General features: G+C 36.4%; 1 protein-coding gene across 5 annotated transcripts in view; it reads right to left on the bottom strand.

The window, feature by feature from the left end:
• The window catches only part of LOC144956977 (solute carrier family 28 member 3-like), a 59,202-nt gene that overhangs the window by 22,425 nt on the left and 21,317 nt on the right, over window positions 1–15,460 (bottom strand). For 4 of the 5 annotated variants that reach the window (XM_078887850.1, XM_078887851.1, XM_078887852.1 and 1 more), the window contains 3 exons: window positions 5,692–5,772; window positions 3,308–3,582; window positions 2,380–2,547 (listed from right to left, as the gene is read on the bottom strand). In XM_078887850.1, the coding sequence (XP_078743976.1) occupies window positions 2,380–2,547; window positions 3,308–3,582; window positions 5,692–5,772 (524 nt within the window). Of the gene's footprint in view, window positions 1–2,379; window positions 2,548–3,307; window positions 3,583–5,691; window positions 5,773–14,967; window positions 15,095–15,460 lie in introns of all 5 variants that reach the window. The other variant, XM_078887848.1, reaches the window with a different exon arrangement.

Here is a 15,460-nt window from a genome sequence, read left to right as displayed (position 1 = left end):
TTTTTTTGGGGAGCTCTAACATTTGAGTGCAAACATATTTTGCTCTGAAATTTTTAGAAAAGCTACTTTAATATGTATCTCAGAAGGACTTGTTTTTATTAAGAAGGACCATCTCTGGTTTAAAAGTTATAAGCGTTTAAACACATATACTCTCTTTACACAAAGATTTCTCAAAATCATGATATAAAAAGATAATAATATTAGCATCATTGTATGTAGAATTTTATGCCCTTTCCAATGATATATAATACATGCCATTTCATTCCACCGAGAAAGAAGAATGAACATTTTAAAATCACTCCTAAATTTTTTCCCCTCAAAAACGGAAACAGAAATCCTCGCCTGTTTTCAACTCGCGAGAGCTACTTCTTGCAAGTGCCTATTATTATTATTATTATTATTATTATTATTATTATTATTATTATTATTATTATTATTATTATTATTATTACTATTATTATTATTATTATGGTGTCTGATCAACACGAGTCACCCATATTGTTCAAGTGAGAAAATCTTGCCCAAGGAAAAAAACGAAAGTTCTGAAGCGGGGCTTGAACCCGGGACCTTCCGGACCTCAGTGCAATGTATTACCACTCGGCTACTTCGCCCCAAATGGTTGTTAAGGAGGAAGTTAAAATTAAAGTAATAGAAATATTAGGTTTTTGGTTTAGACTGACATGCAGTTATTTGCAGGCCTGGTAAATTCAATGTATTATGGCCTCACTGGTGTACCTAATGGAAATCTAAAAAAAAAAAAAGTGACGCAAATTATTGTCCATAAAAACAACGTTAAACTAGGCCCATAATTGCGTTCAAATATCAGACCTGAATAAAAGTACACGTCGGCTTTGACTCATTCATTCTTTACAATAAAACACATAAACTTCAATGGGAGCGCTCTATATTCATGTTTTCGTCCAACCTAGTCATCAATCACATGATTTGTTGCTGTCCAAGGATTGGATATTTCTCAATGTATCTAAACTCGTTGCTTTGTTTATGAAAGTTGTAAACATACCCAATGAGTCATGCTGAGAAAAATGACCAATTGTTGCGTTGGCTATTTCTCAAATTGTGAACACATTTCACTATGTGGGTCATTTTGAGCACACTTTGCAATGTGGCCAATGACCTCGAGCACATGGAAAGGGAATATAGATCATGCCCATTTTCAACAATGATAAATATCACTCAGCTATAACACGCGGTATGTGACTTACTTACTTATCCGAACCAGCGACCACCTGAGCTCTAGCCCTTCGGTCTTGTGCCATGACGTAGAAGTTAGACGTCTTTTGTAGTTGTTCCAGGTGACTATAAAGTGTGTTACTGATGCTTGGATTTGGTGGGAGGAATGCGCATCTCAGGTCTTCAAGTGGTGGTGTGTACTGTTTCATTGGGGTGTTGACATAGGGGGCAGCAAGGGGATGTGTCTTTTGTAATTTTGCTTAAATGGTTGTTGAGCGGTATGTGTTGTGTTCTTAGTTGAAAGACGATGCTTTGATGGTGTCTTCTGAGCTTATTTAGGCAATCAGTCTTAACAGGAGTAGTCATATGTGACACAATGGCTCTCAAAGCGCTCATAGCTAACAGCGGCAGGTAACATGTAGGGTGAAACATGAGGTCTGTAAGGCGCTTTTATATAATATTTCACAAAGACAATGCTGTTTTCAGTTAAGTAACTATCTTATATTATTATCAGTACCGAGGGATACTCTGTATAAAAAGCGTCCCCCCCCCCCAAGGACTCGAATTTTAATCGATTACAAAGGGACTCTATGGGTCAGAAGGAGTATATATATATATATATATATATATATATATATATATATATATATTATATATATATATATATATATATATATTTGTTTGTGTGTGTGTGTGTGAGTGAATAAATATGACACTAAATGTTTTCAAAATGCTCTCTCTAAACCTTATATAGTCACTCATATTTTATGAGTTTGTTTCGATTGCTTCATTTGTGTCATCAAAATCATGATCATCATCATCATCATCATGATCATCATGATCATGATCATCATCATCATCATCATCATCATCATCATCATCATCATCATCATCATCATCATCATCATCATCATCATCATCATCATCATCATCATCATCATCATCATCATCATCATCATCATCATGATCATCATCATCATCATCATGATCATCATCATCATCATCATCATCATCATCATCATCATCATCATCATCATCATCATCATCATCATCATCATCATCATTATCACCGCCGACACCACCATCTCCATCGTAAAAACAAACCCACCACCGACTCCACCACAACTGCAACCCCACCAAAACTTTTGCCATCATCACCGCAGCTATCACAACTATCATCACACTTACTATCCAATAATAGTCCGATAACGCTTCCCTCCAGATGACGTAAGGAAAAGGATAAACTTTCGGGGTATCCTAAGTGCGTGTCCCTTACTGGCCATAACAGCTTTGAATATTTTCCACACCAAGATTATGGTGATGACAGTCAGCATGATGGAACCCTCGTCCCCGAACCTGGCATAGGAGAGGAAATATATATATACTGTTAGAATATTATATCTATAATGATGGTGATGATGATGATGATGATGATGATGATGATGATGATGATGATGATGATGATGATGATGATGATGATGATGACGACAATGGTGGTGGTGGTGATGGTGGTGATAATGAAGATGATACATGGCGTTTGCAGAGATACTGTTGTTTTTATAATAAAAACCAAAGTTCAAATCACTTGGTACAACAATCATCCAATTCAACACGATTCACTTCCAGGAGATAATGATGGGACGCAACTCATCTATTACTACTCATTTGTCTATTTCATTGGGTTGTTTCCCTTTGGTCACAAACGTTAAAAATGGTAACACATTCCCTCTCGTGGTTTGTTTCAATAATTTGCTATAGATATTTCAGATTTGGCTTTTTAAAGTGGTTTATTAAGGTCATTTCAGCACTGATACATCTGAAAACTGTTGGATTCGTCAAATAGATTACATATCATGAGTTAGAAGCAGTAGCTAAAAGTATTATTACCACAAACAACCACCACAACCATCACTACTATCACCACCACCACCACCACCATCACCACCACCACCACCACCACCACCACCATCACTACCATCACCACCACCACCACCACCACTATCATCATCATCGTCGTCGTCGTCGTCGTCATCGTCATCATGATCATGATCATCACCATCATCATCATCATCGTCATCATCATCATCAACCCCACTATAAATCGCCGTTAACTCACCTGTGGTTCATACAAAATCCATAGAACACAAAATAGGCAGTCAGAAAGAGTGTGAGAGTTCCCAGTTTGATCAGAGTGGAGTGTTTGTTCAAGAATGCATAGACTTTGTCCTCCACATGGCCCATCATTTTGGAGAACCAAGTCTCGCTGAAACCAATCTCTCCAAGGCCAAGCTCGTCAACATTGGACGAGATCTCAATTTTTTTCTCCACGTCTTCTGAACAACCATTCATGTTGGAGTGATCTCCCTTTGTTGTTTCCAGAGCACAGTCACCCTGCAAAAACAAATTAATAAAGAATTTATGCTTTTAGTTTTAATGTCTCTCTTGACAAGGACAAGGCTAAGAAAGCTGACCTCCCATAGTGGGCAGGGAGGCACTTAATGTGTCTTCTATACCATTATATTATCTGTTTTCCAACATGCTTTCTGCCCTTGGAATGAGATTACCTGTTTTTTTTCCTCGCCCTGGCAGGATACCTTAGCTGGGAGGGAAACAGTCAACTGTATAGTTAGAGTTTTGGCAGATTATGTTTTTTTTTGTCTTGTAACTCATCTCTGTGTTATTCGCTGTATTACGTTTTGTTTACATTTTATTTATTATCTATAAACATTTGAGTGTATTCCTCTTAGTGGGGACCTGTGCTTGTGTCAGGATGAGACATTTATTGGTGGTATGCTCTTGGAATCTACATCTGTTCTCTATTTGAACCACTTCCCCTTAATCTTACATTTCTTGGGTGCTTTAATTGTAATTCTAGAACTTTTTACTATTCCATTCTCTTTTTTTTTACTGGTGTTGACATGACCTAAATGTGTTGCAAGCGCCGTAAAACCCTTAAAAACAAAAACAAACAAGAAAGCTTGCAACAACTGACATCAAGAAAACTGAAGAGGCCTAGAAACAGCTGGGAATTGGGGGGGGGGGGGAGCGTAATGGAGAAAAAGGAAGGCTTCACATGGAAAGAAACAGAGAGGATGTTACTTAGCCGGACAAGATGGAGAAAATATGTCGATGGCCAATACTCCAGAAAGGCCAAATAAAGTAAGAGAGTTAAAATTGAGCATCCGCTCATTCCGGAGTGATCCTCCTTTGGTGTTTTCAGAGCCCAGTTAACCCTGTCTAAAACAGGAAAAGAAAGGATTTATGGATGGAACAATATTGACGCCACTCAGCTCTCTGTGATTGTTTTGTAGACAGCCGTAATTGAATTATTTATTTATACTTTCAAATCCCATGCTTTATTTTTACTTTTTATCAACCTGTGTTGGCTGTGTGCCATCCTTCCCAATCTATTTTCAAAATTATATTTACATTACAAAACCATTATAAACGTTTGTTTTTATAAGTGGCTTCGTGTTTTCATCAATTGGTTCTCTCTGGAATCTATTTGTTTATGCATGTTTGCATGGTGCTGTGTCTACATTATTTATATATTTGTGCATTCATAACCATGCTTTATTTTTAATTTTTATCGGCCTGAGTTGGCTGGGTGCAATCCTTCACAATCTATTTTCAAAATTCTAGTTACATTACAAATCCATTATTGCAACTCTGTTCTACTTTCATGTCCGATTTTTATAGCATTGATTGTAAGTGCTGTATATTTTATGAATATTTTATTTTATTATATTTGATGTTTATTTTGCTTTAATTAGCTTCGTATTTCCATCAAGTAGTTCATGACAGTGTATAAATCTGTGCTAATATAACGATGAATGATGTGTATCATTATGATAATTTCCATTCAGGATCAATAAAGTATATCTTATCTTATCTTATCTCACTAAATTGAGATAATCAGACAATAAACATTCAAGATTACATAAAATTTTATGTGTTGGTAAGTTTTATGTTGTGAGCATTTAGCACAGACGCATAGCATCAATAATCAAAGTCTAGTTCAAATCTCGTTAAATTGTAAAGACAATCAATTCATTGAGTAAAATTCAAAACCAAAGATTCTAAAATTCTAAAGACCACTTTTGAAAAATGCATTTGTGAGCGAGCTCCATAACCTAAAGGATGTTTGATAATAGAAATGTTTTCATTTTTATATCTTTGATTGCTCTACGTTATTTTTCTACCGAAATGCTATGATATATCAAACTTAGAAATGTGTCTCTTTTTTCCATCACAGGTTGTTCAAAAGTCTGTGGCCTAAGTAACCTTAACCAAGACATGCTATGGAATGTTATCTCCCTCTCCACAAAACCATGTTGAGACAATGCCAAGCAACATTGAGTGCGATAAGTAACCAAATGGATGACCATATTATAGATTATAGTACTCATGTGTTTGGAACCAGAATCCAGCCAATCGTACTATACTGTATCAAATAGACCCCCCCCCTTTCGTCTATTAAAAAAATAATTAGATACACACTTTATTCTCCTCGTCTTTAACTGCGCCTCCATTTTGTGACAGGAAAGGGTTGGGGTGCTCCGAAGTGTAATCGTTTGTAGTCTGAAACAGATAGTCAATCAAAACTTCTTATTAATGAGGGCAGTAAATTATGTTATTTCTTTCATAATTAGGGATATATAAACACACACTCACTCACACACACACACACACGTACACACAGACACTAACGCACACACACACACACACACACACACACACATATATATATATATATATATATATATATATACATCATCATCATGATCGTTGCCTTTTTCACCCTTGATCAGTGTATAGACCACAGAGATTTCCATCATTCTCTATTCTGAGCTGACTTTGCTTATCTCGTTCCATGTCTTATCACTTCTCTGTATATCAGCTTCTTTAATTCTTCTCCATGTACCCCGAGGCCTTTCCCTTGATATCCTGCCCTGAGGGTTCCAGTCCAATACTTTCTTTGTTATAGTTGAGTCATTCTTTCTAAGGGTGTGTCCAATACCCCTCCGTCGTCTTCGTCCTATTTCCTCTCCCACTGGTTTCTGCTGTGTTCTTTACTTCGTTCTTAATTCAATCCATCCATTTTATTCTGAGTAGCTTACAAATGCACCGGCTTACGAACATCTCTATCCTCCATATACATGCCTGCGATGCATTCCAAGTTTCACATCCATACAGTAGGAAATACTTCACGTTTGAGTTGAAAAGTCTTAGCTTTAGTCGAAGGGAGATATCATTGGTTCTCCAAACTCTGTTCAAAGATGTGAATGCAGCTTGTGCCTTTCCTGACCTTGTCAATTATACTCCCGAGATAGCAGAAAGTGTTTATACTTCAAGTTCCTGATCTTTTACTTTGATCTGCTCCTTTGACGCGTACCTATCCTTAAGACCTTTTACTTTGCGGGGTGAATTCTCAAACCAATGAATTCCTAGATGCTGTCTATAATTGTGGTTTTTGCTTGCATCTGGTCCTGGGTGTGGGACAGAAGAGCCAGATCATCTGCAAAATCCAGATCATCCAACTGTGTCTAGGGGATCTACTGTATCCCATTTCTTCGCCCTTTGGATGGTTCCTTCATTAGCCAATCAATGGCAAGGATGAACAGAAATGGTGAGAGCAAGCATCCCTGCATGACACCGGTCTTATTTTCAAATCTGTCAGTAAGCTGATCTTCATGTAAATCTTCATGCTAACTTCTCAGGGAGTCCATAATGTGCCAGAATTTATATATATATATATATATATATATATATATATATATATATATATATATTATATATGTGTGTGTGTGTGTATCTATATATTCCTATATCTATGAAAGAAATAACATAATAACAATAATAATAATAATAATAATAATAATAATAATAAAAATGATAATCACCACCATCATCATTATCATCGTCATTATCATCATCATCATCATCATAATCATCATCATCAGCAGCAACAGCAGCAGCATCATAATCATCATCTTCATAATCATCATCACCATCATCAGCATAATCATCATCATCATCATCATCATCATTATCATCATCATCATCATCATCGTCGTCGTCGTCGTCGTCTTTGTCCTCATCGTTATTCTGTAGTAGCCCCAGTTGTTAGATGATCGATCCACAATTTACAATTTCCATCTTCTTTCAAAAAAAAAACTTGAGCTTTTATATAGCGCAATATCCACTAACCGTGCTCAATGCGCTTTACAAGGGGTCCCTGGCCAACAGCAACACTTAGGACGTTACATGACGCCTGTTAGGCGATAATACAATTTTTTTCGAACAGGGACAACGCTGTTAACGGTCAGGTACTCATTTTACAGCTGAGTACGGTGAGAAAATGTGAGTGAAGAGCCTTTTCTAAGGACTCAACTATGCGCCGAGCAAGGCTCGAACCCAGGACCTTCCGATCCGAAAGCGAGTGTCATACCACTAGACGACCACATAGGCGCACAGTTATCACTAATGTAGAATTGAATAATTTGTGTGAATGTTTTGTGGGATTTTATTTCTGCGATGTAATCCGGGAGGAAAAGGCTCTTTACAAACATTCTCTCACCGTACTCAGGTGTAAAATAAGTACCAGGCGTCATGCCTCGTTCTACATGTTACGTGTTGCTGTTGGTCAGGGACCCCTTGTAAAGCGCTTTGAGCACGTTTAGTGGAAATTGCGTTATATAAAAGCTCAATTAAAAAAAAATAGAGGTTGTTCCAATGTTTAATTGTAGAAGGAAAGATTGAATTCCGTATCATTCTGTTCTCGTGTATGGTGGAATTATTTTATTGATCTCGCCCCGTGCTTTCTCTGCTACTAAATCTATGACCCCCAAAATATGTTTAGTGGAAAATTGTATGGAGTATGTTTGCTTTACTACTTGTTCTTCCTGTTTTAACTCTCTCCTTACCAGCCATTTTCAGGATTTTCCGCAACACTTCACACCCTACTAAAACAAAAGTAGATTTCTCTTTCACTCAACCACAATAGCAGTAAGTTCTTGCGATTCATAATTTCTTTAGCAAAACATGATCTACAGCACACTATTCATTTTCTTTAAATTTTACGATGTACAAAAGAAGTGCAAGAGAAACATGAATAAGAAAAATGTTGGCTGTAACGTAACCAATGAATAAGAAAAATGTTGGCTGTAACGTAACTAATGAATAAGAAAAATGTTGGTTGTATCGTAACCAATGTGACGATTTTCCTGTCTTTTGTCAGGAGAGGGTTAAGTGTGTCACGGGTGAGTGGTAAACAAGATTTGGTGCGCTGGTAATTCGTGAGAAGTTAGTATTTGTTATGCACATGGCAGCTCTCCTTTGAATTTATTTCTAAACTTTTTTATATCTTGTCGGGGAGGGGGACACAAACAACATTGGCGTCTTATTTCATATAGGTCTATCAAGTGTCACCGCTCATTCAATTCTCTTTGTTTTTTCTGTTAAATCGGCGGTTGTCACCAGACACTTACTGGAAGGTGAAATTGGATCTTGAGAGAAAATTCAATCGGTCTCGCCGTGAAATGAAGTAGTGAGGTAATGAAGTGTAACAACAAGATATGAAGTGAGTAGAAAAGTGCCAGAAGACAATAGAGAATAAAAATTTTTCGCGGCGGTGGTGGGGTTTGAACCTGCGACCTTATTGGTACGACAACTCCGCCTGGCAGGTGAGAGCGTGGCTCTACCGTGTGAGCTATCCACGAACACAAAAATATTCGTTTCAAACCCAAGTCATTTCTAGATCCCTCTCTCACCCACTTCTGGGACCGCCGGTTCGTTCGCCCACCACCATCGCGAAGTATTTTGACCAGCAGTTAAGCTTAATAGCCAATATTCTCAACACAAACATATAACATAGAAACGATTGAGACATTGAGTATGCTCCGGTGTACGGGGTGAATTTTTAATTCAGAAAAGTGAGTGGAGCAGGCACTTATGTTGGTAACAACAAGATATGAAGTGAGTAGAACCACGGTAGAGCCACGCTCTCACCTGCCAGGCGGAGTTGTCGTACCAATAAGGTCGCAGGTTCAAACCCCACCACCGCCGCGAAAAATTTTTATTCTCTATTGTCTTCTGGCACTTTTCTAATGAAGTGTGTAATGTAGTTGAGACCCACCGCTTCAAATCGGTATCATGTCGGGGTAATTCAAATGCTAATAATATGTAGAAATATAGTGACAAACATGTGCTTTGGTTTTATTTGTTTGAGGATTAGTAGTAGTAGTTGTGGTAGTAGTAGTAGTAGTAGTAGTGGTAGTGGTAGTGGTAGTGGTAGTGGTGGTAGTAGTAGTAGTAGTAGTAGTTGTTGTAGTAGTAGTAGTAGTAGTAGTAGTGGTAGTGGTAATAGTAGTAGTAATAGTAGTAATAATAATAATAATAATAATAATAATAATAATATATAGTAGTAGTAGTAGTAGTAGTAGTAGTAGTAGTAGTAGTAGTGTAGTAGTAGTAGTAGTAGTAGTAGTAGTAGTAGTAGTAGTAGTTAGTAGTAGTAGTATAGTAGTAGTAGTAGTAGTAGTAGAGTAGTAGTAGTAGTAGTAGTAGTAGTAGTAGTAGTAGTAGTAGTAGTAGTAGTAGTAGTAGTAGTAGTATGTAGTAGTAGTAGTAGTAGTAGTAGTAGTAGTAGTAGTAGTAGTAGTAGTAGTAGTAGTAGTAGTAGTAGTAGTAGGAGGAGGAGGAGGAGGAGGAGGAGGAGGAGGAGGAGGAGAAGTAGTAGTACTAGAAACTTCTCCCATTCTGACGGAAACCCGACTGACTTTTAGTGATATCTGAAACCAAAAATAGAGGAACCTTTTCAAAAAGCGTTACTTTAAATAGAAGGATTCGGTGGTAAGACGAGATAGGAACAACAAAGGAGGAGGAATAGCTACATGGATTTGTTCAGACATAGTTGCATCTCGACTGCACGCGCTTGAAAGTAAACATCTGGAAAGTATAGTGTATGAAATTACACTGGAAGTCTCTAAATGGATAATATTTTCTCTGTACAGACTCCCTTGCATGGAACAAAACCCGTTTAGTCGACAGTTTTCAACAATGTCGGATAGAGGTACAGAACTCTGAAATTTTGATTGTGGTGGGTGATTTAAAGTTTGACATCAAGTTTCCTACCACAGCAAAGAACTCGACGACATCTGTGATTATTTTGATATGAATAATACTAGGTGTGCTTCAAAATGAAGTTTCCCTCTTCTATAACTTTGCTAATAAGCAACCTAGAACTAGCAAAATGTGAGACACTATGACGTCATATCTACAAAATCGTGATGCCAAATTTCAAGTATATTGGTTGTCGTGTCATAGAACCGAGACGTGACAAGTGTGTTGTAATTCTGCTCCTTGTCTAATACTAATCAAAAGAAAATGGCAGAGGAAAACATTGATGTACATTTTTCACATTACGATGTTTGGGTTGTCATCAGCTTTTAAACTCTTCTCGGCAAGTTTGTTGTCGAAATACACGGAGACCTTTGTAAAGTTTTGGGAACACAATGGTCCTTAAATTCAAACTATCAGAAAGTGGGTCAGGGAAGTTGAAGATGGGAGATCTGACATACAGGACGAGGAACACACTGGGGGATCTCCTGTTGTCACTTGTGGTGAAATTGTTGTGAGAACAACAGCTGTAGTGGAAGAAGATCCAAGAACTTGTAGGGAGATAAGTGAACTTGCTGGTGTGTCCATTAAAACCGTTTACTGAATATTGACCAACGAACCTGGCAAGAAAGCTTTTCTGGAACAAGGCGTCATTCTGCATCATGACATTGCATCTGTTCACAAATCAAAAGCTGTGAACGAGCTTCTCTAGAGTTACTCGTGGGAATTGTTGTGAACACCCGCTTTATTCACCTGATCTTGCCCCATGCGACATCCATATCTCTTCCCATTAAGGTGAAATAAATGCTGCGAGGTGTACGATATGAAGACGGGGACCAGATTCAAAAGGCGATGAAAAAAGCAATCATGACCTTGGACAAACAGCCACTGGTCACCGTCTTTGACCGTTGGGTACACCAAATGCAGAAGCGTATGGAAGTTATCGGTTCTTGTGTTGAATAGGTAATTGAAATAGTTTCATAAATATGAAATCAAATACAAGGTTATTCATAACATTATGTGAGTAGGGAAACTTAATTCTGAACATACCTCTCCATTGTTGACTTAATATTTTCAAACAAACTGAATCGTTCGTGAAAAGCCTCTAAATTTTAGCACAGAGGTGAGTGGCCATCATAACCTTATTTCAACCTTTATTAAGAAAAAATGTTCCAAAACTCAAACCAAAAATAAAATACTACATAAAATTTTTAAAAAAGTTAACCAGAAAAATATCAAGACGATGTAAGATTGGTTCTTGCAAATGAAACGAGTTAATTAAGATGGACAAATGTCTTAATGTAAACTATGAGAACCTAGCGGAAAAGATGATACTTGTTTTAAATAGCCATCCCCCCATTAAACAAAGAACTTCTCATTATAACGAACACTTGCTATTACATGAATAAGAATTTGTGCATAACTATCTACTGTAAAAGAATGTTTTAAAACAAAAATCAAAAACACAAAAAATCGGGAGACACGGGCACTGTATAAAAGAAGTAGAAATGAAATATCAAATCTAAAAGCTAAATCTATTCAAAAGGTTTTCTTAGAAAGTTGAACGGGGTGACAAAATAACAAAGATCTTTGGTCTACATTCAAACCCTTCATATGAAATAATACACTTTTTAACGAGCAAAAGATAGCATTAAAACAGTATGGTAAAATAATAAATGGATACCTGAGGTGAGTTCAGTTGTCAATACCTTTTTTGTTAAAGTTTCAAAAGACGTAGGAGGTCTTGCAATTTTTTTTTACCTTAAATGCCATCCGAGCATTAAAGCAATCATAGACAATCTTACCTTTGTAAAGTTATTTGAATTTAGAGATGTAAAATCCGAAACGATTGGGAAAATAATTATGAATATGAATGAAAAAAGGCAGCGGGAGAGGACGATATTTCAATAAAACTACTAAATTCAAGCGTTTCAGTAAACACCCCCCCCTCCCCACTAAAAGCAAGTACTTTACCAAACAAATTGAAAGTGGCTAAAATAAAACCCCTTTTAAGATGAAAGATCCACTTGATGTATAAACAATAGACCAGTTAGTATTTTCCCATCTATAGCAAATATTATGGAATATTAGCAAAACAATTCAATCAACATTTTAGTACATTATTTCATAATTTAGTATGTTCTTTAGACAAAATAATAATTGCTGCCAAAATGTTCTCCTTAAACTTTTAGAAGAATGGAGAGAATCTTTAGATAATAAAAACTTCTCTGCTGCAATTTTAATGGACCTTTCCAAAGCTTTCGATTGCATACCACATAAATTAATTACTTTTGGAAAAGTTGTCTGCGTATGGCGTCTCCAAAACAGTTTCTATAATTGAGAGCTATATTTCGAAGCGTAATCAACAAGTAAAAACTTTGAACACGGTCGGCAATTGGGAATATGTAGAAAAGGGAGTACCACAAGGATTGATATTTTAGGCCCATTACTTTTTAATATTTTCATAAATGATATTTTCGTTATCATAAAAAATGCACTTAGAATCATTATGCTGACGGCAACACTTTATTTTACAATCGCGATGATTGTAAAACCCTGAAAACAATACCGGAGCAAGAAAGCAATGAGTTAATCGAATGGTTCCATATACATTGCATACAGGCTAATCCTGACAAATTTCAAGCTTTAGTCATTGGTAAGCGAACTTTCTCAAAAAACTTGAACTTTGATATTAACTCTTCAAAGATATGCGAGGGAAATGTGAGATTAATAGGAATCGAAATGGATTACCAATTAAAATTAGACGCACACATTAAAGAAATTTGCCGTAAAGCCTTCCAACTGTAGTGCTTTATTTCAAATCCCTCGTAACTTTCTCAGGATTTTGAATAACTCATAATATTTTGCTCACAGCGTCACCTGCATACTTTTATGGCTCCAGCCTAATTAATTTTACAATCTACCGACATTACAAAGACGCCGATTATAACGCGAAATTAATTCAAATGACCAGTTGAGAGACGAGATGCCATATGCGTGCAGATTAATCGACCGTTCACCTAATCAAAGCGGCAGTAAAATAGTCCTAAGATTACGCAATGACACTTGAATATCTTACTTGACGAACCAGGGCTAGCATACCCGAAATGAGATTCGATTAAATGACCAGTAAAATTTTGGCGCTAACGAATCAGGAACATCATTGGTTTCTGGGATTGACTAACTCCGGCCATATTTTTATATAAGCAAGTAATCAGCTAAATCCGGCCTTTCTCTCATTCCATCACTCTAAAACTAGAATGCTATAGTGATCAATTGAAATCATATTTAACGGAAAATACTGTGTGCACAAAGGTACGAAATACTTACATCAATCTTATAGCTGTGGACTTAAATTGTGTTATGATTAATTAATGCCATTTAAAAATACTCGTAGTATGTGTAGTGAGTTATACTTAATATAGTGTTTTAGCCCGGGCCGTAAGTAGACGCAACCTATAATATAACAAAATATAACAGAAATTCACAACTCATGTTATTTATAAATTAAAATATTTATCGATATATGTATAGGTTAATGTATATGTATGTATGCCTTCCAAATGAATGAATTACAGTTACCCGAATCACATTTACAAATGTTCTTTTGCTAATATGCGACAGTATTATTATGTATTTATATGTACTGATTCTTATGCTATCTTTCCCCGTCACACTTACCTACCTGTACCCCATTAAATAAGGATGATGATTTATAAAAGTTTGATCAGTGGTGATGTCAGGGGTTTGTTAATTGATAATCCTTACGACATCACTCATCACTGCTCATAAGGAATACAAAATTTTACAACTAGGCAACGTTTTGCTCCTGTATTTCACTTACACATCGATATAGAGCTGAAGCTAGACTTTACAACTTACCCCTTCAAATTCTCAACAACTTAATAACTTTCAAAGAAAGAAAATATAACTTTTAGCGTACAAACAGCGTCACCATTCCAAAAACCAAAACTACTTCTTTCGGAAAACAATCTTTTAAATATAGCGCTGCGGTGTTGTGGAAACGTTTGCCAGAACACATGAGAGAAACGTTCTCTTTAAACTAATTTAAAAGTCTTATATCTTTGTGGGATGGTAAAAAGTGTAAATATTTTGGCTGCAGTTTTTCTTAATGCATAGCGTTTATCTTTTTTAAAGTGGGTCTTTAAAATCATATTTAAGGGAACAAATGATCCCATTGGTTGAACTATTGAATACATCTCGTTATTTACTCTCTTTTGGTGGTTGTTACTTTGTATTGTGACATATACTTCTTGTCAACATCGGGCTATGAATCTATGAAGACTACGGTCAAAATCCATACCAGTACATAGAAGTGGCAGATATAAAGTACGCATAATTGAACATTTCTTTAACTAGTTTACAGTCGTACTCTGGAAAAATATGTGTTTAAAAAGTTGGCCAGAAAACTCGTCCTTAATATATCGATCAATTTGAATGACCCTCACCATGTTAAAATCTCTCAAACCTTCCTTGGTCCCAGGTTTGAGAGGTTTCGTCAAGATGAGGGTCATTCAAATCGATCAATATTTGAAAGACAAGTTTTCTGGCCAAAATTTTTAAATACACGTTTTTTTCTCTCCAGAATAATTAATAATTAACTGGTAAAAAATAATAATTAACAAAAATCCTAACCTTTTTGGTGTCATCTTTAGCATCCGCCATCTCAACACCTGTAATCGCCATAACGAGCAGATTGAATTTGTTTTTAATAATCCTTAATCCAAACAGGATTGCACGTTTTAGAAGGTACGAGAAGAATCTATAGAGAGAGCGAGAGGTACGTATCACGATTTAATTACAATGAACAGAAAGCTTTCGAGTTAAATGACACAAGCTTATCCCAATAGTCCTATCTCTACGTTGTAGACAGACTTAAGACAGATTGTGTGCAATGGTGCAAATCGTTGCTGTTGTTAACTTATGGTCTAACACTTTCCTAAAAATGACGTCACAATACAAACCAACGATCACCAAATGAAATAGAAAAGAAAAGCCGCGACATCAACCCTCTACTCTTTTGGTTCCTAAATTCTTGGGAGTGTTTATGTGACCAGTCCTTTGGAGTATTAATAATGAATAGGTGACATAAACTTGGCATAAATATTTCAGTAGCAGGATGTATAGT

The sequence above is a fragment of the Berghia stephanieae genome, chromosome 11 (assembly GCF_034508935.2).
Source record: "Berghia stephanieae isolate SIO BIC M18660-M18661 chromosome 11, UCSD_Bste_1.3, whole genome shotgun sequence".
Classification (NCBI taxonomy): domain Eukaryota; kingdom Metazoa; phylum Mollusca; class Gastropoda; order Nudibranchia; family Aeolidiidae; genus Berghia; species Berghia stephanieae.
The sequence above is the reverse complement of the archived record's forward strand: the minus strand, read 5'-3'. Positions and strand labels throughout refer to the sequence as shown.